At 43.0% G+C, this 25,517-nt stretch overlaps 3 protein-coding genes across 20 annotated transcripts in view; 1 reads left to right on the plus strand and 2 right to left on the minus strand.

Annotated features, from left to right (window-relative positions):
- Nucleotides 1-8,052: 8,052 nt before the first annotated feature.
- BRK1 (BRICK1 subunit of SCAR/WAVE actin nucleating complex) lies at nucleotides 8,053-14,953 on the minus strand. Its single transcript, XM_082344454.1, has 3 exons — nucleotides 14,765-14,953; nucleotides 9,234-9,316; nucleotides 8,053-8,963 (listed from the first exon to the last, which is right to left on the minus strand). Exons 1-3 carry the CDS (start codon nucleotides 14,880-14,882, stop codon nucleotides 8,937-8,939), a joined length of 228 nt encoding a protein of 75 aa, XP_082200580.1. The 5' UTR covers nucleotides 14,883-14,953; the 3' UTR covers nucleotides 8,053-8,936.
- Nucleotides 14,954-15,071: 118 nt separating this feature from the next.
- On the plus strand, nucleotides 15,072-21,876 carry FANCD2OS (FANCD2 opposite strand). Of its 4 annotated transcripts, XM_082344442.1 has the most exons (3): nucleotides 15,072-18,420; nucleotides 18,508-18,840; nucleotides 21,048-21,876. In XM_082344442.1, the coding sequence occupies exons 2-3, from the start codon at nucleotides 18,783-18,785 to the stop codon at nucleotides 21,590-21,592; spliced, it is 603 nt and encodes a 200-aa protein (XP_082200568.1). In that variant the 5' UTR covers nucleotides 15,072-18,420; nucleotides 18,508-18,782; the 3' UTR covers nucleotides 21,593-21,876. The 4 variants fall into 4 exon arrangements, with proteins under 4 accessions (XP_082200568.1, XP_082200567.1, XP_082200569.1 ...); XM_082344441.1 differs by having other exon boundaries at nucleotides 15,072-18,840; XM_082344443.1 differs by having other exon boundaries at nucleotides 15,072-18,655.
- A 763-nt stretch (nucleotides 21,877-22,639) lies between these two features.
- FANCD2 (FA complementation group D2) overlaps nucleotides 22,640-25,517 on the minus strand; it is a 55,744-nt gene continuing 52,866 nt past the window's right edge. For all 15 annotated transcript variants that reach the window (XM_082344333.1, XM_082344323.1, XM_082344336.1 and 12 more), the window contains 2 exons: nucleotides 24,487-24,582; nucleotides 22,640-23,059 (listed from right to left, as the gene is read on the minus strand). In XM_082344333.1, coding sequence (XP_082200459.1) covers nucleotides 22,991-23,059; nucleotides 24,487-24,582 — 165 coding nt within the window. In that variant the 3' untranslated portion in view covers nucleotides 22,640-22,990. The remainder of the gene's footprint in view (nucleotides 23,060-24,486; nucleotides 24,583-25,517) is intronic.

The following is a 25,517-nucleotide window of genomic DNA, read 5'->3' on the forward strand; positions in this document are numbered from 1 at the left end:
GCAGCAGTTACTATTTATAAAGATTAGTTAAAAACACTGTCTCTACCCTCAAAATGCTACTGGGCTACTGGGAAAGCACGGGACATGTAGACTGTTTTGTTCTTTTTATTGTGGTTGACGTAGGACATGTAGTTTTATTATTGGTTATACCAGTAAAAGAGCAAGTGGAAGGTGACTAGCTGATCTGAAAAGAATCAGGTAAATCTTCATTAACCCCAGGAGGGATTAACGTCTGAGATGAACTTTGAATAAAGTCTAAGAGTTCTCCCTTCCCAACTCCCATCATACAAATATCTAGCCTGGGTGTCAGATCAGGCGTCATGCCCATCGGGAGACGAGGCAGACCCCGCAGCAGGCACTGATTCCCCTATCCAGTTTGCTTCTCATTGACTAAACTCACGGCCTCCAAGCCCAGGACTCCTACAGTCCTACCACTTACTGAAAACTCACCTGGTGGCCCAGGCCAAGAAGGCATACATGCTTATGCCCACAGACCAGCACTATGGCCCTAACATTTAAAAGAAATAGCAGGGAGAAGGGAGCAAATAGGCTTTTCTGTTTTTGTTTTTGGCTGCACTCCTGGACAGTTGTTCTCAGTCAAATCCACAAGTAAAGGGGTTTAGGTTTATGATTTTCACCCATCTGAGCAACCTCTTTTTCAGTTTCTTTGGTTGCCTGACATGAAAGCAAACTCTTCTCCACAAACTACATTGGAGAATGGCAACACCATTAAAAATAGGGAAAACTTACTGAGGGAAAATGAAATAAAAGGGGGAAAGAGCTATCAAATTATATGCATAGTGTGATGACATTTAGGTAAAATGTCATTATTGCCTCAGCCAACCCCATTTTCTAGAATATAGTTTTATTACCTTTATAATGAAAACAACTAAATCAATCCTCCCCCAGCTTTTATTGAGATATAATAGACCTAAATCAATTCTTAAGAGCCATGAAGAGGAAAAAATAACCAGACCTATTATGTGCAAAGCGCTATGGTAAAAATTTGAGAAATGAGATGTTTATATATGAAAGATTAAAACTACAAAGTTTAAACACTCATTTCTTCCTTCATTCTGAGAATATCTGAGGGCCTACTAGGTGCCAGGTGCTGTGCTAAGTGTTGAGAATACTGCAGATAAGTCATGCCTCCACAGCACTTCAATGAGGGTCCCATAATCATCACACAAATAAAAACAAAGTTGCAGTTACCACTAGTGCAACAAAGGAGAGACACATGGTGCTAGGTAAACCTGAAGAAAGATGGTACATGAGTCCCTGTAATTAAATTTCAGTGACCTGAAACAGACTCTACTTGGAGAAGCTCAGAAATAGAGTTCAGAGGGTTTCATTTTAGTCAAAGATGAACTTCAAGGAGAAAGAATAAATCTATCAAATGCAAGGCACTCTACTAAGCATTCCACATTCATGAAAGCCATGTCATTATCTCCACTTTACAGCTCAGGAAACTGAAGGGGTTATAAGGGTATAAGGGGGGTGGTCAGAGGAGAGTGCTGGATTAGAGAGGCTCATCATCTGGTGCCTTTGAGAAAATGATGGTATGAGTGAATCTAAGGAGTCTGACAAATCTACAAAGGAACTAACACCCTGAACCTAGGTAATTCTCCTCTGGGCTGTCCTTGACAGCACATTATACAAAGAGATGGCACATCCTAATGGCCTCCAGCAGGATTAAGTGACCAGCAGTGACACAGACCGCCAGGTTTATCGAACATTAATGTGGAAACATTTGTGGAGGGAAACCTGAGAAAGACAGGACTTTCTGTTAATCAAATCCCAATGGCTCAGAGCCATCATAATTCTCAGGATTCATGCAAACATACCCTTACTCCCAGGATAGTGAGGTGAAACATACCAGTTTAATATGACAGAAATGTCTACATCCCTAAAATGAAACCAGTTGCTGAGATAACCGCAGGCCTTAACAGTGACATTGTATCACTGCAAATGTTTACAAAGATCATTTAAGAGGAAGGAAAACATATTTAGGGTACTCTAAGTAAAAGTAAAGCTACAGGCTATATTGTTCTTCGAGTACATTTTCCACTATTGAAAACCAAACAACTAGAGAGAAAAAGAAGAAAATGTACCCAAGTGTTTTAAAACAACTGGTGATTTTTTTTTCGCTTCTACTTTGCTGCCTTTTCAAAATTTTCTTTTAGGGGTCTTCCCTGGTGGCGCAGTGGTTAAGAATCCACCTGCCAATGCAGGGGACAGGGGTTCCATCCCTGGTCTGGGAAGATCCCACATGCCGCGGAGCAACTAAGCCTGTGCACCACAACTATGGAGCCTGCGCTCTAGAGCCCGCGAGCCACAACTACTGAAGCCTGCGTGCCTAGAGCCCATACTCCGCAACAAGAGAAGACACCACAATGAGAAGCACGTGCACCACAACGAAGAGTAGCCCATGCTCGCCACAACTAGAGAAAGCCCGTGCGCAGTAACGAAGACGCAATGCAGCCAATAAATAAATAAATTTTTTAAAAAAAGTTTTCTTTTAGGATATATTTCGCCTTGTTTATACTTTGACCAATCAAAAAATACAAAGATGTACAATAATAAAGCAAACACTGACAATCTTACCATATAAAATAAACAACACATTGTCATTTATTTACTTTTTAAAGTTAAGACAACATAAATGATGAGGCTAAAATACCTTTTGACTTCCACCCTGGTCCCATTTCCCTCCTTCCTCCTCAAAGGCAATAACTACCATGAGTTAGATGTGTATCTAACCAGGCTATTTTTTTTTTTCTAAATTTATTTTAAATTTCCAGAGTTCACTCTTTTTGGTGGATAGAGGTGTGTTTTGACAAAATGCATAGTCATGTAACCATCACGACAATCAAAATACAGAACAATCCACCCTCTCCCACCCCCCAAAGAGAATGTGATGAAACCCTACCCCCAGGCTTAAGTCTTGGCAACCACTGACCCATCAGTCCTCCGTGCCTATAGTTCTGCCTTTTCTATAATGTCATATAATGGGATCACACAGCATGTAGCGTTTTGAGTCTGGCTTTTCACTTAGCATGGTGCATTTGAGATTCATCCATGTTGTAGAATGTATCAAGTTTATTTCTTTCCATCACCAAGTGGTATACCACTATGCACTCACCAGTTAAGCGACATTGAGCAATCATGAATAAAACTCCTATAAGCATCTGCATACAGGTTTTGTGTGTATGCGTCCATAAGTTTTCACTTCTCTTAGGTGAGACTCACCTAGGGATGAGATTGCTGAGACATACAGTAAGTGCATGTTTAATTTCGTGAGAAATTGCTAAACTGTCTTCCCAGAGTAGTCATATCATTTTGCATTCCTACCAGCAATGTATGAGTGTTCTAGTCTCTCCACATCCTTGCCTGCACTTATTATTATCAGGATTTTGTTCTTTTTGAAAAATTTTAGCCATTCTAATAGATTGCGTATGGTGGTATCTTGATGAGGTTTTAATTTTTATTTCCTAATGACTAACAATGTTGAACGTCATTTCATGAGCTTGTTTGCCATCCTTTTGTCTTTGAAGTATCAGTTCAAATCTTTTGTCCATTTCTTTATTAGCTTGTTTTCTTACTGTTGAGTTTTGATAGTTCTTTTATCCAGGACAATTTTTATTCATGATGGTGAGGTGACTGAGAACAATCTGGATTCAGAAAAGCTGGGTATAGTATTTAACCTCTCTGAACTCCTAGTCTCCTTATGGTTCAAATCAAAACAGCTATCCTGGCAACATCTTAATTTTATTATAAAAGGATAAAACAGATGTTTAAATTTTAAAAACTGAACGATTTAGTAAACACAGATTAAAATGTAAAGTATAACTTTATCATCATCGGTGAGGGTGAAATGTTAGTATAACAGAACTCTAAGTACATAAGTTGAAGTGACACACTGGGGACAAAATAAACGGTGGTTTAGCATAACACTGTTTATGGACCGAAATGACCTATGTGCAAAGACGTGTATAACTTGAGAATAAAATCCCAGTTTCTGGAGCCTGACCAAATAAGGTCTTTCAAAAGAGGGAAACCCAGAGACAGCTAGGGAAAGTGCCAGAGTTGATTAAATTCCTTAGGCAAGACTTCCAGAAAATACAACACACAATTCAGTCTTTAGAGAAAGGAAGCTGGAAGAAGTGAAACTTGACAACACAGACATCAATGCAAACAGTGTTTGCCAGACACAGCCAGGAAAACCCCTGAAGCCTTCTTTACCAAAGGAAGGATGGTGAAGAGGCAGGTAAGACTAATGTGAGTATGTAACAGCTTAAAAATTATCTAATGGGGCTTTCCTGGTGGCGCAGTGGTTAAGAATCCGCCTGCCAACCTACCTAAGGAGACAAAAGATATGTATGCAGAAAATTATAAGACACTGATGAAAGAAATTAAAGATGACACAAATAGATGGAGACATATATACCATGTTCTTGGATTGGAAGAATCAACATTGTGAAAATGACTCTACTACCCAAAGCAATCTACAGATTCAATGCAATCCCTATCAAACTACCAATGGCATTTTTCACAGAACTAGAACAAAAAATTGCACAATTTGTATGGAAACACAAAAGACCCCGAATAGCCAAAGCAATCTTGAGAAAGAAAAATGGAGCTGGAGGAATCAGGCTCCCTGACTTCAGACTATACTACAAAGCTACAGTAATCAAGACAGTATGGTACTGACACAAAAACAGAAATATAGATCAATGGAACAGGATAGAAAGCCCAGAGATAAACCCATGCACATATGGTCACCTTATCTTTGATAAAGGAGGCAAGAATATACAATGGAGAAAAGACAGCCTCTTCAGTAAGTGGTGCTGGGAAAACTGGACAGCTACATGTAAAAGAATGAAATTAGAACATTTCCTAATACCATACATAAAAATAAACTCAAAATGGATTAAAGACCTAAATGTAAGGCCAGACACTATAAAACTCTCAGAGGAAAACATAGGCAGAACACTCTATGACATAAATCACAGCAAGATCCTTTTTGACCCACCTCCTAGAGAAATGGAAATAAAAACAAAAATAAACAAATGGGACCTAATGAAGCTTAAAAGCTTTTGCACAGCAAAGGAAACCATAAACAAGATGAAAAGACAACGCTCAGAATGGGAGAAAATATTTGCAAATGAAGAAATGACAAAGGATTAATCTCCAAAATTTACAAGCAGCTCATGCAGCTCAATATCAAAAAAACAAACAACCCAATCCAAAAATGGGCAGAAGACCTAAATAGACATTTCTCCAAAGAAGATATACAGATTGCCAACAAACACATGAAAGGATGCTCAACATCACTAATCATGAGAGAAACGCAAATCAAAACTACAATGAGGTATCACCTCACACCAGTCAGAATGGCCATCATCAAAAAATCTACAAACAATAAATGCTGGAGAGGGTGTGGAGAAAAGGGAACACTCTTGCACTGTTGGTGGGAATGTAAATTGATACAGTCACTATGGAGAACAGTATGGAGGTTCCTTAAAAAACTAAAAATAGAACTACCATACGAGCCAGCAATCCCACTACTGGGCATATACCCTGAGAAAACCATAATTCAAGAAGAGTCATGTACCACAATGTTCACTGCAGTTCTATTTACAATAGCCAGGACATGGAAGCAACCTAAGTGTCTATCAACAGATGAATGGATAAAGAAGATGTGGCACATATATACAATGGAATATTACTCAGCCTTAAAAAGAAACGAAATTGAGTTATTTGTAGTGAGGTGGATGGACCTAGAGTCTGTCATACAGAGTGAAGTAAGTCAGAAAGAGAAAAACAAATACCGTATGCTAACACATATATATGGAATCTAAAAAAAAAAAAAAGTCATGAAGAACCTAGGGGCAAGATGGGAATAAAGACGCAGACCTACTAGAGAATGGACTTGAGGACACAGGGAGGGGGAAGGGTAAGCTGGGACGAAGTGAGAAAGTGGCATGGACATATATACACTACCAAACGTAAAACACAGCCAGTGGGAAGCAGCCGCATAGCACAGGGAGATCAGCTTGGTGCTTTGTGACCACCTAGAGGGGTGAGATAGGGAGGGTGGGAGGGAGGGAGACACAAGAGGGAAGAGATATGGGGATATATGTGTATGTATAGCTGATTCACTTTGTTATAAAGCAGAAACTAACACACCATTGTAAAGCAATTATACTCCAATAAAGATGTTAAAAAAAAAAAGAATCCGCCTGCCAATGCAGGGGACATGGGTTCGAGCCCTGGTCCCGGAAGATCCCACATGCTGCAGAGCAACTAAGCCCATGTGCCACAACTACTGAGCCTGCGCCTGAGAGCCACAACTACTGAGCCCACGTGCTGCAACTACTGAAGCCTGCTCACCTAGAGCCCGTGCTCCACAGCAAGAGAAGCCACCGCAATGAGAAGCCTGCGCACCACAACGAAGAGTAGGCCTTGCTCGCCGCAACTAGAGAAAGCCCGCGTGCAGCAACGAAGACCTAACACTGCCAAAAATAAAATATATAAAATAAATTTATATAAAAAAAAATTATCTAATAGCACTGAAGTATGAATGAGAAAGGAAGTTTTAGATGTGGTTATACCACACTCAGGAGTGGAACGGTTAGAGCAGTCTGAGGCAGGCAGGTCTAGGTCCAAAGTCCAGCACCTTTGCTTACTTTGTATGACTCTGGACAAGTTTCAGCCTCTCTAAAGAACTGCATGGAGGTAAGAACGCCTACTTCTTAGGGCTTGAGGACTAAATGAAATAGAGTACACAAAGCACTTAGCACATCTAGCATGTGGTTAACACTCAATAAGTTACAGACAATACTAGTTACATATCCGTGAGCGAGCTGAGGGTCATTTTATAAAGGGGGTATTGACAGTTACACAGGAAAGCACTCTGACACCTCAAAGTGCCAGGTAAGCAGGAGTTGTTACCTCTACTGGAGGAGGTAAGGCTCACTGGTTCCCATGCCAGTTGCTCTCCTTACAACCAGCAGCTTACCACTAGCAACATGGTATTTAGGGCACTAACTTTTTTAGAAATATTACTTTGATATCAACAAATTAACAGAATGTCTATAGGACCATAAAAAAATTTATCATTTTCACGTCATCTAAGGAAGGGTTTTTCCGGCTTCTATAGATTATCATCACTTTTGCCTCTATTACTATCTTGTTATAGTCCTCACACATAGTAGGAACTTAGTAAGTATCTGTTAAACTGACTGCAGAGCACCAGATAATCTAAAACTTGAACTTTACAAGTACTTATTTATCTCAGAAAGGATAGGGAAGATATTATGAATAATGAATTCAAACGACTGTTAAATCACCTCAGATGAGCTCAATAATGTTGAAAAACAGCACTTACCAAAGTAAAGGAGGTCAGTATTGCCTCCATTGTAATACCACATTTTTAAATTAAGGTACTACTTAAAATGGTCTTCCAAAGGTCTAAGCACGGATCTAAGCTCAGATGTGACAATGCAAAGCAGCTTGAGCTCTGCCCAGTCAGTTCAATTGCTATTTACTGACTACCTGCCTTTTGCAAGGTACCCAGCTGAGCAACACAGGCAAAGGCACTGATGTATACTGTACGATGCAGACACTAAGGCAGAGAACAAGATCAAACCCAGGGCTGAAGTGCAGTATTAGCATGGCAGGATGGGAGGGACCGAGAAAAGGAACAGGGCAGTACTGAATGAAAAGTAAAGTTAGGAAAACTTTATGGAGGAGGTTCAGCTTAAGCTAGACCTTGAGTGGCAAGTAAGATTTGAATAGGGAGAAATGACTTCTACATGACTAAAGTGAAAATTCTAAATGGGGGTTAAGCCTTTAGGAGTGGGTTGGCACAAGTTTATAGCAGGCTTTGATGCTAGAATGAAAAGTTTTAGACTCTTCTGTTTAAATGATTTGCTTTTCAAAAAGAAGTAGACATTTAGCTTGTACCTTATAAAACTAATTGTCTGCCCTGGATTGCCGTTAAATTGTGTAGATGCTGGTATTTCAATAGACTGTAAGCATCACGCCTGATTCAACACTGTATATTTTATTGGAGCATAAAGTGCCTACATACTAAGTACTTGGTAAATGTCCACTGAATGACCAAACGATTCCCAGGATGAATTAGCGCAAAGTCCAAATATGGGGGCTCCAGCTGGCAAGCCACCTAGGGTTTGACCAAACAGCTACATCTGAAAGTTTGCTGTTAGAATAAGAATCCCACACATCAGATTTCTGTGGAATATGTGAGCCCCACCTCTAGCTCCTTTCCCCACCACAATCACAGCAGTCAGATAAAGTTGAGGAGTTTATTAGGGAAATATGAGAGATAAAGACACCCCAAGTGAGAGAAAGAAAACTCTGAAAATGTCCCTTTTCAAGCCAAGTGGGGGCCTGGACTTGACCTCCCCAAAAGGACAAGAAACTGGTGGGTTAGCAACAACATTCTCTGGCAGCCACCTCGCCAGGGCACCTCAGCCAGGACTGCTTCTGACCCCCGGCCAAAGGTGGGGAGGAGACAAAGACCGTTTATAGAATCAATGCAGAGGCAATGAGAGCTGCAAGGAAAGGCTGAGAGAGAGAGAAAGAGAGAGGTGGGGAGGACCTTGACAGAGGCCCAGCTTTTGGCTCTTAGCGCCTCAAACATGTTGACAGTAGTGCTACAAAGTGTCACTGAAGAGGTAAAATGCCTAATGTTGTTTCTGAGAGTTCCCCTGGACTCCTCCCCACACGCCACATCACAATGTTGGGTGTACATGGCAGAGCCCAAAGGCCACATTTTTGAAAAAAAGAAAAACAAGAATAAGCCCTGTTGCTCTTTAAGGAGAGAGGAAGGAGCTGAAGGCTGCTGGGGCCTTTCCCACGAGGGTCTGCGTTCTGTGAAAGCAACTTCCCAGCAGCAGCATGGCACAGTTCTAGGTGAGGGTCTCACCTTTTGTCACCTGTCAAAGGAAAATTGACAATCAGATAAATTCAAAAGCATTAGAGGGGTCTAAAAAAAAAAATCTTATTTTCTATCCTAGGTAGTTGGGAGTGGTAGAAAAGATGACAGCTCCAGAGTCCCAGAAAGCTGGTTTAAATTCAGGCAAGGCAGTTAACTTCTCTAAGCCTGTTTCTGCTACCAGGTTTTTTCAGCAACGAGTGGAAATGTGCATTCTCTCTTGCACAGCCATGCCTGCCTCATGAGGAAGGCCCTTGCCCGTCATACTCACCCTTGCTTCAATGTACTCTATTCTCCGTTCAAGAGCTGTCAATTTCTCGTTTAGTGTTGCGAGTCTTGAACGACAAGACATATCTGGTAAAAGAAGACTGACGTTCAGGATTAATGCCATTCCAGACACAAACACACACACAGCCCCTAAGATGAAGAGGAGGAATGATATATCATGCAGAGCACAGATAAGAAGAGCGAGTGGGCAAAACAAGGCAGTGGGAGGATAAGGTGAGAAGTATCTTAGGAGCACAGCTGCTAAGAGAGGATCTGCCTAACTTCCTACCAAATGTGGCAGGCAGAGAATAATGCCTCCCCGCCCCCCGCAAGATGTCCACGCTCTAATCCCCAGAACCTGTGAATATGTATCCTACAGGCAAAGGGACTTTGCACATGTGATTGAAGTTAAGGACCGTGAGATCTTGGATTATCCAGATGGGGCCCATCTAATCACAAATCCATAAATGGAAAAGAGAAAGGCAGAAGAAAGGTGGAAGAAGAGATTCGAAGTGTGAGAGGGACTCAACCTGCCACTGTTGGCTTTGAAGATGGAGGGAGGTGGCCATAAACCAAGGGATGCAAGTGACCTTTAGAAGCTGGGCATGGTCCTTAGCTGACAGCCAGCAAGGAAACAGGGACCTTAAGTCTTACAGCTGCAAGAAACTGAATTCTGCCAACAACCTACGGGAAAGGAAGCAGCTCCTCTTCTAGAGCCTCCAGCCCTGCTGACACTGTGATTTCAGCCCAGAGAACCAGTGTTGGACTTCTGATCTACACAACTGTAAGATAATAAAGTATGTGGTTTAAGCCGCTATATTTGTGGTAATCTGTTATGGCAGCAATAGAAAAGAGAAAACTAATACAGCAAGGCTGTACAGATGGCCATTTGCTAATGAGCAAACCAAGAGTTTCAAGAGAGGGGAAATGACAAGAGAAAGAAAATAATCTCAACAGGGAAGAAAAGCAGAGGCCAAGGAAGCAGCAGACCCTGAGGAGGAGGGAAGGTGTGTTGTTTCTGAGCTCATGGAAGCCAGCTCACTGCTGCTGCTCTAAGGGCGCCTGATGTCCCATCAGCACCTGCACAGACCTTTCAGAACAAGAGAAAACTTGGAGAACATCAAATACCCTGTGGATCCCACCTTTCATCTGCAAAAAATTCCTTTTCTTCCCCTACGTTTTCCAATCTCTTTTACCACCTCACCCAAAAGGAAACCTAGATTTGCCCTAAAATACCTGTCCCCCTGCAAACTTCTCTGACACAAATCACTTGGCTACTCTTCCTCCAACTGTTCTCAACATCCGGGAGAAAAAGGTTTCCAGGCATGCTAATTACTCCCATACTCCTCCCAGAACTGTTCTTCAGGCATCTCTCAATAATCCTCACTTCTGAAGTTTAAAATATCCGCTCTCTGAGACACTCTCCCACCCAGTGATCTAACACTTAGCTCACACCCCTCCTTTTCACCTCTTCCCTGGATGTTATGCAAAAGCGCTTCAGCACCCAATTTAACAAATCTTGCACACCCTGATCTTGCCTTGACTTTCATTTCATCAAGTCCAAATCTTACTCGTCTTGCCCTTTTAAACATTCTCCTTCAAGTCAGTTCAAAGTGGACCTCTGAGAGGTCTTTGCTGAATGGATATAATTCTCCCTCTTCTATAAGGATTTGCCTATTCCAGACATTGTTCGCTCTTCTTTTTAACCTTGTTTTTTTGTTTTTGTTTTTAATCTGCTAGTGCTGCTACTTCTAATTCCCAGGTCAAGCTTGAGTAGAAGCACCTCAGCACCCTCCTTTTCCCGGATACACTGCCACTGCTAGGACTGCCCAACAGGACCTAATCTCTTTTCAGCCTGGTTTTTAGAAGCTCAAAGGCACATCGTGTATGCTATTCAGTAACAGCATGAATGTTATCACCGACAACCTGTCTTTTCCCATAAAAACGTCTGCCAAAATGAAGGGGCAGGGTGGTGAGAGGGAGGCTTCCTTCCTGGATGGCTGTTCTGTCCTAGCTCTGTCAATCTGGTGACGAATCAGAATCCAAGAACAGCACTATGTTACTGGCCTGCATGGATAAGCACTGTTGAAAATTTAAAATGTTGAACTCTAGAAACTTCAGTCATATTTCAGATCCCATTAAATACATACCGATTCAAACAAAACGCTGGGAAACCATGCGGCAGCTGGACAAATTTGAAACCACAATGCATTTATATGTACATTATCACCAGACTGTAATAGAAAAAGCCAGTTGTCCTCATCAGGGTGCTTGATGGTGTGCATACATTACCACCGCTAACAAATGCCAGTTACCAGACAACTTCTGTGAACTCTTACTGCATGTAACCTTAGCCTACAAAAATCAACACTGTCTTTCTCTTAAGGTCTTATTTCTCCAACAAAATTATAAACTTCCTAGGAGTGGCTATGTCCATTTATTCTTATTTATCCCTTTCTCAGAGCATCTGACACACAGCTGGAGTCACAAGAGGCAAGCTGTATTTGTTGGCTAAGTATAAGAATTGAGATGTAAAAGTAGCCTCATTCTCTATTTTTTTTTTGTTACATTTCTCTGAACATATTAGCTTTAGAGTCAGAAAAAAAGGTGTAAAAATAAAAAGCTGTCATCTGTAACAATCTATTTTTAGAAACTTAATCAATTCAAAGTACAGAATAGGCCCAGTGTTAGGATGTTAGTGCTCCATCATGATCTGTGTGTCTTCAGGTTCAGGTGGTCCTCCAACACTGAAAGGGTAAACCACAAAGAGATCAAAATTCTACTCACACCAGCTGGAATCACAGGGTAAAAGCTGTTCACAATCATTAGGTATCCTGGAAAAACAGGTCCCTCCCCAAAGCACATGCCCTATACAACCTCTCTGTGGTCAGGGTGAGAATTATAGGTCTGCTGCCATTTTCAAAAAGCTATAGATGCCTCCTCAAAGTAAACACCTGCTAAATCTTTGCACCACCAAATCACATTATAAACACAATACAAAGCCCCCCCCAGATAAACGTCAGAACTGAGGAGTCATGCTAAGGGCTTAGAAAGGGAAAATACATCCCACACTCACTCATCCTGAGTCATCCAATGCCAAGACAACACACTCAAGTCTATCCTTATGATTTATCCAGTTTCCCAGCCTGGTGGTCTTTGTCTAAACTCTTGTATCGTGATATCGTCAATCTTCAGGAACTTGCCTCAGGTATACCTAACTGCTAAGACAAATTGCTTTAACTTTTAATCGTGCTTCCTAATTGTTCTTACTTGTAATTAATTGTTCTTTTCTTTAAAAGAACTATATCCACTTTCTAAAATCTTCAAAAACCACCTAGTAATTACTCCAAACATTAGGCCATTACCCTCACCTTAAAGGAGAATAATGGCCTAAGCCATGGGAAGCCATTTCTTCCAGCTCCTGAAGAACGGAATCCTATGCGTCTATTTCCTTGGTCTAGGACTTGCTGGAAATTTTGAAGAAAAAAAAAAAAAAGTCTTTATTCTCTATCTGATCATAAAATGGAACTCACACGCAGTTGCTAAAATATCACAACAGGTATTTCCTTGCTTATACAGCAAGAAAAGAGACATTTCTCCTCCGCAATCCTAAGCTCAAACTCTTCAATTTTCAGTTAGTTCCAAGACTCACCCACTAAAACTTCAGTAATATGTCAAGAAGTTTTATGTCAGAGATAAATGTATGTTTATTATATGCTTATTAATATGATTCTGTGCTCAGAAACGAAGTTATTACATTATCTGGATCCAAACTGGGGGAAGTGAGATGCTAGATCACTTTTAAATTTTGAACAACAGCACCAGTTTAACTTGTTATTTTAGATGCTTTATTTACTGAACTGACATTCTTAATACTCTGTTTGGATATTCTGTGTCTATATATCAGATACTAACTCCTACCAGATAAATGAAGCCTTTTGCTTCTGGTTTTAAAAGTAAAAACTCTCCACGTCAGTTATCTGTCCAACTACTTTCCACTGCCTCTCCAGACTAAGCCAAAGTGTCAAAGCTGTGATCCTGTCATCACTCCATCCCTCCTGGAGCATGGAACATTTTGTTTTCTCTTATCTGGCTCTGCTTCTGAGGTAATGTTATGAGTAAAGAATGCCCTAAAGAACCCCCAATAATAGTTTAGCTCTCTAAGGAAGCAGGAGAGACAATTAGGAGAACTAACATCAAAATAGTTTGCATAGAACTTAAAAAATAATTTCAGGATACATGAGATCTATGACTTCTTGACTACCATTCCCTACTACAACCTCTATACTAAGTTATATGTGTGAATTTGTATCACTGACGTATAATTTATACTATTCTCATCTCTCATTAACACTACCTTCACCCTCATTCCCTGAGTGAGGAAATCCATCACACCCAGTCACACTGTATGTGAATATATTAAGACAAAAGCAATGTTCTGCTTTGTTCTGAAGTTGTCCTTATTTCATCTTCAAGGCAGAAATTCTTTAAATGCAGGAAATGGTTCTTATTCTGTGTCCCCCACAGAACCTGAGAGAGAGTCTTGTACTCAGCTCTAGTTTCTCTTGCTGATGCTTTCTGACAAGACTCTTGCCCTGTCACCTTTATACTCCTTAGGACTTGTCAGTTCTCTAGCTAGAAAATAATTCCTTTTGAAATCTTTTTTAATACATCGGTGTCCCCTCCTTAATCTTAATCGCTTAATGTTGCTGAAAGAGGGGACCAGAAGCACACCAGTTGGAAAAAGATCACTAGACGTCATCCCCACACCTGTGATGACATAGAAAGTCTACCCAGCGCTCAGTTCTCTCAAAGAAACACTTGGAGAACATGAGGTAGGAGGTCTCTGCCAGGGGCCTGCCGTCCAGAAGAACAATGCGGAGAGAATTTAAAACTGTCACGAGCAGGCCTAGGAAAGATTTTACTAGAAGCAGACAGAACACCCACTGTCGGCTAGAGACTAGCAATGCAGAGATGTCCACGGCCTGACGCGATGTGGACCGTACTCTGCCTTCATCTGCTGCCACTCAGCACAGCGCGCGCGGAGACAGGAAGGAACCCACAGGAGGGGCCGGAGGGGCGACTAAGAGGCTCGGAGCTCAAGGGTTTCGACTCGATCCGGAAGGAAATGGGCAACCGTCTAGGGTCTTTACCAAGCAGTGACACAGCCATGCTGCGTTCCGAGCGCCAAGTGGGGACTGGAAGCGAAGCACAGAGGAAGAAGGGAGGCGACTGAAGAGAAGAAAGGAAGCAGACGATGGATGGGGCTGCCTGACGTGTCCGGGAAAAGGAAAGACTTGTTAATGGATCCGGGGTGAAGGCAAGGAAGCCGATGAGCTCAGCGTGGGGCAGGAACACCCCACAGGGACCGCCCAGTGGAGGCCGGGGGTCAGGGCGAGAGGGGGAAGGTGCGGCCTGAAGGAGGAAGCGAAAATCAGCAGGAGCCCAAGGCTCCCCGAGTCCCCTTCAAAGCTTCTCAGCGCCCTCCCTCAGCGGGCCTCCCTCCTCCCAGCCTCCCCCTGCTCGCCCGCTGACCGAACGAGTTGAGAAAGTCTGCGATTTTCTTGATGCTGCTGGTGATGACCTCAATGTACTCCCGGTTCGCCCAGTCCTGGTGAATCTCCCGCTGCACTGGATCCTCTTGCCCCGCCATGGCTGCAGCCTAAGGAAGCGCGACTGCGCAGGCGCCTCGACCCTCCAGGCCGTCAGTGCGCCTGCGCCGCCAGCCCACACCGGTCCCGGGGCACCCACGAATCCACGGGCCTTGTGGTGCGCCTGCGCATTGTCACGTCCTCACTGGCCTCTTCGCGCTGCTCCCACGCCCCTGAAGAGCGTCGCCTCCAGGCCGGGGAGAAGAATGGAGTGCGCACGCGCCAAAGTCCAACCACCCCGCGCCTCCGCCACCACCACCTCTGTCTCTGGCGGTTACGCTCGTTGACGGGGGAGCATGGGCTCGCATCACCCCTTCCCTCCGGTGCTCCAAACTAAGCCTGCGGTCTGTGTCCACAATAAGCTGGGCATAGCCAATTAAACCACATTAAATGCAAATCATTTTTAAAATGCCTTTTAACAACACAACATGATGTCCCACCTTACAATTATCAAATGAACAAAACGTTATTTTTTTTTTAACGATAATACTCAGTGTTGAAGAGGCTGAGGGGAAATTGGTAAACTCGTAAATAGCTGCTCACACTGTAAACTGGCACAAACCCTTCAGAAGGAAATTTGTAAATTGTTATCAAGAGCTGTAAAAATTTTCAAACTTTTTAACCTAGGTATTAACAAAATTATTGAAAAAGAAAAAACACTTTATGCACAAAGGTGTTCTTTGAGGCATTACGTGTTTTTAAAATATAAATCTCAACGGTTGGGGAATGACTAAACATTGGTATGGCCACTTAGAGCAATATTATGCAGTCATATAAATGCTAATTATGAAAAACTGTGGCAGCACAACAGAGATGATAAATGAAAGGGAAAACAAAATGCATGTTTTTTTTTTTTAATTGCAACTATGCAAAAATTATGTCTGCTCGAGGACAAGAAGGATATACCAAAAAATGTCAATACCTGGTTTGTTAAGGTAGTGGAATTATGGGCAATTTTATTTTTGTTTCAGGGAATATTTACAATCTGGTTTGTACGGTAAATGCCTTTTATTTTTTAAAAAGTGATGTTGAAGAGTCAGATTTCTTCTATCAGTAGCTGGGAAGAAAACATTACTAACAGTCCTGTACTCTGGTAGAAGATCTTATAAGCTATAATGCTGCTTTTTTTAAAATAAATTTATTTATTTAATTTATTTTTGGCTGTGTTGGGTCTTCGTTGCTTCACGCAGGCTTTCTCTAGTTGTGGCGAGCGGGGGCTTACTCTTCTTTGTGGTGCGCGGGCTTCTCATTGTGGTGGCTTCTCTCGTTGCAGAGCATGGGCTCTAGGCGCGCGGGCTTCAGTAGTTGCAGCACGCGGGCTCAGTAGTTGTGGCTCACAGGCTCTAGAGCAAAGGCTCAGTAGTTGTGGAGCACGGGCTTAGTTGCTCTGCTGCATGTGGGATCTTCCCGGACCAGGGCTTGAACCCACGTCCCCTGCATTGGCAGGCAGATTCTCAACCACTGCGCCACCAGGGAAGCCCCTATAATGCTGCTTTAATAGCTGTTACCTCACTGGATCCTCACAAACCCTGTGGAAGGAAGTGAGGAAGAGGTTTCCCATTTTACAGATGAGAGAACTGAAGTTCAGGGTCACAGAGCCAATTAAGTAGTGGACCTTCACCAGCTGATTCCAGACTCCATTATCTTTTCACTGTACCACTCTGAGAACAGGTTAAAGTCCATCTGAGCTCTCCTACATTTTCATGTAAATGGTTTCTAAAATAATAATAAATATCGATCCTAAATATCAAACCCAGGCATCCAGAAGGCTCTCTGCCATTCAGTCCTCCAGTTATGGGTTTGCCAATGTGGTAGTTCTTCATTGTAGGAATTGTTCCCAACGCGTGATGCAGGGCTGCACAGGCAAGCTTCAGGAATGCTCTTGGTGCAGCAAGGAGTGCTTCCGGGTGATAGAATGCCTCAGCATAAGGGAGACAGGTCCCTGTCCTTGAGTCTGTCACACGCTTCACAGAACTTGGGGATCTTGTCAGTGACTCCAGGTATAACAATCAGCGTGAAATCAAATTCTTGAAGAAATGTTTTGATTGCATTGTGTGGTCATTTGAGTTGCCTTTGCAGTCATGTGTACTTGGACCATTATTTGCATGGCTATAGGTGTAGTGTGTGCAGTGTGGCAATGTTGCTGGCTACTGTAAAAAACATTATATGGGCTCTCAGCAGAGCAAATGCGGCTGTTGTCACGAGAATCCCTGGATGGTGCAACCACAATGTTGTGTTGCATGATACAGACCAAACTGATGTTGTAGATCATCAATAATATGAAGTATGGGAGATTCTGGCTTTCTATACATGTACGGTAGCCATGGAGGTGGAGTATCAGACTTGGAGGTGATGGCAAATGGTACCTCCAGGAATACATCCCTTAATGTTGGGCAGATTAGACAGAGGACCGTGGTGCAGATTGTCATAACAGCATGAAGCCTTCTCTATCCAACAATTCTTAATCATACAATTCTGCTTTGGGAGACTTTCATTTAAAAAAACACAACTGTGCAATAAAAACTACTGTTTTGTTTGCTTTTTAAATAACAAGTGTCTCTTTTATTCAAGAGGAAAATAAAAATAAACTTACTGGGTGAAAAAAAGTTGCAATTCAAAATCATCTCAGGGGACTTCCCCGGTGGTTCAGTGGGTAAGACTCTGCGCTCCCAATGCAGGGAGCCCGGGTTCAATCCCTGGTGGGGGAACTAGATCACGCATGCATGCTGCAACTAAGAGTCTGCATGCCGCAATGAAGATCCCGAGTGCCGCAACTAAGACCCGGTGCAGCCAAAATAAATATTAAAAAAAAAAATCATTTTAGTCTTTTCCAAGACTCATCATTCTCTGCCCCTCTCTCCACCTCCAACTCTCTCCACTCATCTCTCCTTCCACATGGATACACATGCACGCGCATGCACGCACACACGCATGTACACACACACACACACACACACACACACACACACACAGTGGACATTTGACAATTCTTGACAAGTCCCTCAAGACTATCTCATCTTCCAAACCAGGATCTCAGCCTGACCCCATCCCTGGGCCCCAGTCTTTCCCCTTCAGCTTCACCCAAAGAGCCAGGCAAAAGGTGACCACTCTTGTTTGTGCTGTGTTCTACGGTTCACAAAGTGCAAGGGCAATTTCTGGGTATATAAGGGAAGGGCAGGTGGGCCGTTAGTTAATTCCTCCTACAAATACTGCACCCTGCCAGGCACTGTGATAGGCACTGCGGATATAGGAGTCAGCTGGGTAGACCTCTCTTCCCCCAGCCTTCCAGAGTAGTTGTTTGCAGTGGGGTTTAAAAGTAGTCAGATCACTCCTTTACTAAGGTGAAAGTGTCAGTTTTTTCAGCTTTGTGAGAATGGGACAGAATCTTCCTTCTTGAGGTTTAACAGAAAGCAAAGTTTTTGGTTGGGAAGTCAAGGAGACACATATCTTTGTTTGCTCTTGACAGGCGAGCACGTATAAATTCTGTGCCCCTGCATTGGGATCATTTCAACGCAGCAACAAAGGCCTTCAGAATTCTGGGTAACTCAGCCCGAATACCCAGAACAGGGTTTAAAGAGTAGAGCTTACATTTTAACACTAACTACAGCTCCCGGGACATTTATGCAGGTTCCTGGCCACAGTCTTTGAAGTGGGCGCGTTGTGCTCTCTGACCAGATCAAAGGCACACCGCTGGGGCGAGGCGGGGAGGAGATGGAGGGGAACAGAGAGGACGGGGATTCCAAACAGCGCTCCTGAAGGCTGAGTCCTGGACCAGGTGTTCCAATCAGGTGGGGGCTCCTAGCTGGGGCGCCTCGAGGCCCCCTCCCCCACTCCCCTGCGGCTCGGGCTCCCCCGCGGTCCTGGGTCACAAAGGCGGTTGCCAGGCGCCGGGTGGAGAAAAGATGCGGCCCGGGAACAGCGGCCGCCACTCTGGAGCGTGCGGCCCGCGGAGTTCAGCAGGTGAGCCCCCAGCCCGGATGGTGGGACCGGGACCGGGCTCCCACTGCCACCTCTGCCTCGGCCAGAGCCGTCTGGCCCCCGCCCCGCGTAGGGGCCGGGCCCCCGGGGGACAAGCCCCTCTTCCGGCTGGGAGGGGGAGCCTCCCTCACTCAGGGCAGCTCCAGCCCCTCGGGATCGGGATCGCAGTTCACAGTTCAAGAGGACCTCAGCTGCACTTTGACGCTGCCTTCCCCTTTCCCAGGTGGGGAAATGGAGGGACTGGGTTCCTTGGCATGGGAGGAATGGTACGAAGGGGAAGCCTTTTGGGCTAGAACCAGGTGTTCCCTATCTGGGAGCTATCAGAGCAGCTTGAACAGACTTCCTAGATTCAACCCCTCCTGGAGTGGATGACGGTGACTTCTGGGTGGTAGGCGTGGGGGGTGAACTATCTTTATTTGAACGCTGTGTGAAAGTGGTGGAAAGACCTGGGGTCAGAGGCCCTCTTTCATCCCATGTTGGTTCTGCCAAATATTTAGGCTGGACATGTGATAAAGCCTTTTCCCTCTGGCCCTATTTCCTCTTAGGAGACAAGCGAGGAAAGGCTCCTGGGATTTTTCTTTTTTTGGTCATATGCTCAGAGGTGTTAACGCCCTCCACCCGCACCTTGCCTTGGTGATGTACCACAGCAGCCCTAATCCTGGATGTATGCTCCTAGGGTCATAATATCAAGCACCAGAAGCCTTCCACAGGCTGTTTGGAATAGATAACTATCCCTTCGGTGTCAATTTCTCATCGGAAGGCAGCCCAGATATTTGAACAGTATGCACAAGGGCCTGCATAGATCAGGAGAAACATACCAGTTGGAGGAAATCAACAAGTCTTCTTTCTACTAACCACTGTCAGGGGCAGGTCTTCTGGTATGAAAGGTCACTAACAATTCCCTTTAAAAATGAAACTTACTGTCTCACAAACTATGGTGGAGGTGTCAAACTTTTCACAGTATTTCCTGGGCAATTACTGGATGGGATGGGATCAGATCTGCTGCTACCTTTGAGGGAGACTAGAGAAGGGGCAGAGAAATACACTTGACTGGAAAGAAAAGGGATATGCTATGCCCCTTAACATAATAGGTGGGTGCTCAAAAAATGTTAGCTTCTCTTGAATTCAGTGAAATCCTTTATATACTGGCAATTTTAAAGTAGAAAAACGGAAAGTCCGAATTCTACTTGGATAAATTTTGAGTTAGCAACATCCTCCCAGCCCTTTCCTTTATCTCCAAAGGGGGGGAAAAAAATCAAGTTCTTAACCAGTGGGTCTTTCATAGATAAGAAAAAAACAAAAACAAAACACACAGAGAAGAACCAGAAAAATCTTTTAAAAACTTTAAAAGACTGGCCTTTGGAACTTTTTTCCCTCCCAGCCTGGTATAATTCCTCTGAGGTGGTATATAAGTACCTCAGGGCCCTGAGAGAGCTGCTCCCTTGTGTCAGAAAAGAGGTTTTTAGGGCCAAGAGCAAACTGTCTCCATAATTAAGAATAGTAAAAGCTGAAGTTCCTTAAAGGAACAGCGTAAGAAGTTCTCAAACTACAAGGTACATCAGACTCCCCTGGAGGGTTTGTTTAAATGCAGAATGCAGGGCCCTTCCCCCCAGAGTTTCTGATTCTATAGGTCTCAGGTAGGGCCCAAGAATCTGCATTTCTGCCACATTCCCAGATGAGTGTCATGGTTCTAGTCCCAGAATCATACTTTGAGAACCAACGGTATAAATACATGGGATTTAGAGTCACAAATATTTGGCAAGACACACCTTTCTGAGCATCCATCCACAAATAATGTCTCATCATGAAATGCCAGCAGCTTCTGCCACCTGAGAGGCATAGATTCTGACTTCAGCAGTTGTCAACACAGCACAGATCCTAATGCTGAACAGGGATGCTCCATTTTGGACAAATCTATTTCCTCATCTGTAAAATGGGTAAAAACCTACCTTCAGAGGCTGGTGATAAGGTTTAATAAAGTACACACAGCAGTTGCCAGATTCAATACTTGTCACTATCCTCTACTGCCCTTTATAGAATTACTAGTATCCTAACATCTACTGGAATCTTTTCATGAGAACTACAGAGTAAGTTAAAGTCAATAATGAGACAGAGATGTGAATTTAAACAGCCATGCCTTTGCCAAAAGCATGCTAGGAAAATTCCATGTTCTGATTCCTCTCCTCTAGGACTGTCAATGGCAGGATACCAGCTCTGGTCACCATGGACCCCACTGGATGAGAGCTTCCAATGGCTGCGGCATACAACACCTACACCTTCTTCCAAGCACCCCTTTAGGGCTTGCCCCTGCTTCCCCCACACCCCTTCTGATCTTGAAGTGCAACTGTGCTTCCAAGAGGTCACTCTAGTTCTAGACAGTCCATTCCTGGAGCCTGGGGTGAGTCCCAAGTTGCCCTGCCGCACGTCAGAGCTCCGAACCATGAACAACAAGAAAGGGCTGGTCAGGAAGCCCCAGCCTGTCTGCCTCAATGGAGTGGATTCTGTCTTTGGCAGGGTCATCACGGCTCAGCCGCCAAAGTGGACCGGGACCTTCAGAGTTTCAGACAAGTCAGCCTTTTGCAAAATCATCAGCCGGGAGCACCAGTGGCCCACTGGACTTAAGGAGCCTCAGATTCAGATGACAGTGACCATGTGCAAACAGATGCTGCGCTCCATCCTCTTGCTGTATGCGACGTACAAGAAGTGCACCTTTGCCTTGCAACACTCCGAGTAAAGTGTCCCCATCTGATCCCCATTCCTCACACCACGCCTTCTGCTATGTGCCTGAAGCTTACATAGACTTTTCCGTGTAAAGGAAACTGTGTTTGCCCCAGCCATCTTGCTTTTCAGTCAAGCAGTGACGATCCGGAGCCCCCCTCCTCTCTTCCCGTCCAAAAATGGGCCAGTAACAGAGCAAGGGAGAACATTTCCATTGTAAAGCTGAACAACCATTTAGAGTCAAACTAGCATTGACATGTACATGTGATAAAGAACCATTAAACAAACCACATAAACCAATGAGCCTACTGTGAACTCTTTTCAACACTGAAGACCACAATGAGTTGGGGAAACAAAGAGTGTCAAGGAAGGAGATTATGGATTTCTATGTACATGAGGATGAAGGGGTCAAAAATCTATATGTGGGTCAACGATTAATTTAAAAAAACAAAAACAAATAACCTCCCCCACCAAAAAGACAACATAAAAACCTAACCAGCCACACCCTAATACTACCAGAGAGTACAAAAGTGGGTAGAAATAAAACAAATATTAATTAATATTTACAGCCTGGCAAAAAAGAACTTGGTAGCAGCACTGAAACTGGGCTTTCTGGCAGAAGACATGAGAGTTCCCCATTTTAGCTGAAATGTACTCCTAATGTTCTATTTTTAATAAACTACAAGTAATTTTATAGCACTGTTGTAACTAGATTATAGGTATAACTCAGAATAATGTGGAAATAAAATAAAAATTACATATGCAAAGTTAACATGAATTTGATGCTGCCTTTTTCTCCTTTATCATATCTACATGACCACCAAAAATTTAAAAAGCAGCCAAACATTCGACTTTCTTTGGGCATTAAAAGAAGTTCGTCACTCCTCCAAAAAAGATCACAAATATCTTCTCGTCTCAAATAAGAGGATCCTTGTAATAGCGAACATATGATTGTAAGTGGTAGAACTGATGTGTTGTACCAGTCTCCATTATTTCTCTGCACAAACACCAATTCAGTTCCATCTATGAAGGAAATTCGAAAAGAGGAATGAGGTAGCTGAGGTAGAACTTAAAACAGAATTTATTTGTAAAACTGGTACAAGCCTAAATTCTAGAATAAATCCAGAGTTTCAAAACTAGCTCCTGAAGCTCAGAATCATGCCTACTCTGCAGCACAGCACTGCCATGTTCGCCTAAATTGGTAAGTAACACTACATTCGAATTCTGAGCCACGGTCTTTGATGTTGGTAGACAACCTGTGAAATCCACAATTAAGTTGATTCAATAAAGCCCCTTCTTTAAGGACAAAATAGGATGCTTCCAGTTAGAAAGGCAGAGAGCAGATGTGAAACCCTGAACACAAAAGGGTAAGCAGCTGGCAGAGATGGGGAGGGAGTATCTTTCTGTGGTCTAATCAGTCATCATCACTCTCATCACTCTCTTGCTTCTTTGCTCCATCACTTGCTTCATCTTCTCCACTGTCCTAAGAGGCAAAGGATAATTAAATATTTTAGGTCATCCGGGCGACGCCATGACTTGCAACACCGCTCCCACAGCATACCTGACTGTATTGTATCGTTGTTAAAACCAATGATAGGTTTTAAACCATTCTTTTGAGAATGAATCAGAGGCTCCCCCATTCTGGTATCATGGCCTCTAAGCCAAGACGATGGAGGGAGCCGTTTTGATACTGACTTACGCCATTCTGCAACCCAACCAAATATGCATGATTTGTAAATAAGCCACGGCCCTCCAGCTCTACTGCATGTGTGTGACATAGGAACAAAACGGGCATTCAATATAGAATGAAATGTTAGTTAAATTCAAAATCCAATAGGAATCCAGAGTAAAATTCTCTCTGGTTTGTAAAATCTAATCTGGGAGGCTTGCTTATGACAAAGCACCAAACTAATAGGATATCGTCTGCCTCAAAACTTTTTTATGGGGACTCCCCTGGTGGCGCAGTGGTTAAGAATCCACCTGCCAATGCAGGGGACACGGATTCGAGCCCTGGTCTGGGAAGATCCCACATGCCGCGGAGCAACTAAGCCCGCGTGCCGCAACTACTGACGCCCGTGCTCCGCAACAAAGAGTAGGCCCCGCTCGCCGCAACTAGCGAAAGCCCGCATGCAGCAACAAAGACCCAACACAGCCAAAAATAAATAAATAAATAAATTTATAGGGAAAAAAAAAAGCCATAAAACTTTTTTATGAGAACAAGGTGGAGATATTCTATACAAATAAAACAGAGGACCATGTAATAAAAGAATTTTTCATACTAAATGATCCTTACACATCAGCCTCAAATTGCATTACAAATTGTATCCACAGCAGCGGTTCTTAAATCTCAGCTTCTCTGTATCTATAACCCACCTGAATTGTAACAAACTTTTATAAATATATACATTTTTCTTTAGTTTTCTTTAAAGTCTCAAAAGCATTGGTAGTAGCCCAAAAGAGCATAAGGGCTCCTACTCTTACTTTAGTCCTCAGTGGTAGCAGCTTTTGATTCTGTGCTTTAGCTTTCACATTTCTATTTTAGATATTCAAACACATGTTTAAATGGTTTAACTCATTCTTCTCAACACTTAGAGAACACTCTGACCTCTTCTTATCTCCCCTCTAAAATGGTTTCGTATGAATTCAGGAGGCTATAATGGAAAGGAATTTTCAACTCTATAACATATGCTACAAACAACTCCAGATACTCAAGTTGTGATTAAAATATTGAGTGATTATAATATTGTGTGGGTTGTTTTTTTTTTCTGGCCCCCCCAGAAGTCACATAAGCACAGAAGCTTTTTTGGAGGAAATGGAGATGGGCGTAGAAGTATCTGATTATAAAATCAAGCAGGGAAAGTTCTGCACTCCCTACCATCAATGCCACTCTGGTGCCTTTTACAGACATACCTCTGTTCCTTTGCTCTTGGAGACCTGGGATGACGCATCATCCTCACTCTCATCTGCTGCGCTCTCCTGGGAATTCTGGGATATAATCTCTTCACCCTGAATGTGAATGGGCCAGGACAAACAGTGGGTTATAATGATCACATTTGGGGTCTCAAGGGGAGAAAGGCTTAGTTTATAGACAAGGCAAAGAAAGATATTCAGTCATTCAAATATGGTCAAACATGGACACCAACCTGTGATCCAGCATCTAGAGAAGTGATAATCAACCCAAGATTTCTAAGATGCTTGTGGCTCTGATATAATATGTAGTTTTACAAATGGTTCATCATTGTATTCTAATATCATACTAGTTTTACAAGGCCAGACTGTATTGGTGACTCTTTCAGGTAATGCTGAATATGGTTCTAAAGTTTCCCAAATACCTTAAGGTATGTGAGCATGAACACCAACACACCAATCACAAATGGCCATGTAGAGGCTAAAGGATGGTATACTAAAATGGTTTAAGAACATCAAATCTGGATCAGGACTGTTTGGACTCAAACCCTTGCTCCACTCACCTATGGCTGAATGATAAGTTACTTAACTTTGCTGAGCTTCAATTTTCTCATGGAAACAAGAATGGATGTGAAGAAAGGAAGCTAATTCTCTGGGGAGCTATTCTTTTCATATATAAGATTTTAAAACTCAGATGTTGTAAGCATGAATGAGGAGGGCTTGGACTGTATTTGAAAAATGCTGTAACTCCAAAGTAGTAGTATAAGCAACACAAGATTTCAGCCAGTCAGTCAGACAATTGAAAGAACTAAGAAATGCTCATTTGTTAAAATTAGCCAGAGAATAATTTCAGGAACAAGACAGACTGGTTTTAGGGGGAAAAAACAAAAATAACTAAACAAAGTTTTTCCATATACAAAAATATTCTAAATCTACCCACAGTAGGGCTTAAAGGTATCCCTCTAGCTATGGAAAGAGGTTTTCCTGATCTGCTCCTCTATGTCTGAGGCCTTGTTTATATCAATGGTATGTTT

This window comes from Balaenoptera borealis (assembly GCF_965194805.1).
Source record: "Balaenoptera borealis genome assembly, chromosome: 12".
Lineage (NCBI taxonomy): Eukaryota > Metazoa > Chordata > Mammalia > Artiodactyla > Balaenopteridae > Balaenoptera > Balaenoptera borealis.

Bases quoted from the DNA above. Each gene is read 5' to 3' on its own strand.
- BRK1 (XM_082344454.1), bottom strand. From the start codon at position 14,882: ATGGCGGGGCAAGAGGATCCAGTGCAGCGGGAGATTCACCAGGACTGG. The intron at 9,317-14,764 runs GTCAGCGGGCGA...TTCTTTTACCAG, and splicing joins AGACTTTCTCAACTCGTTCG to ATATGTCTTGTCGTTCAAGA. The intron at 8,964-9,233 runs GTGAGTATGACG...TTCCTTTGACAG, and splicing joins TAGAGTACATTGAAGCAAGG to GTGACAAAAGGTGAGACCCT.
- FANCD2OS (XM_082344441.1), top strand. From the start codon at position 18,783: ATGCGGCCCGGGAACAGCGGCCGCCACTCTGGAGCGTGCGGCCCGCGG. The intron at 18,841-21,047 runs GTGAGCCCCCAG...CCTCTCCTCTAG, and splicing joins CGGCCCGCGGAGTTCAGCAG to GACTGTCAATGGCAGGATAC.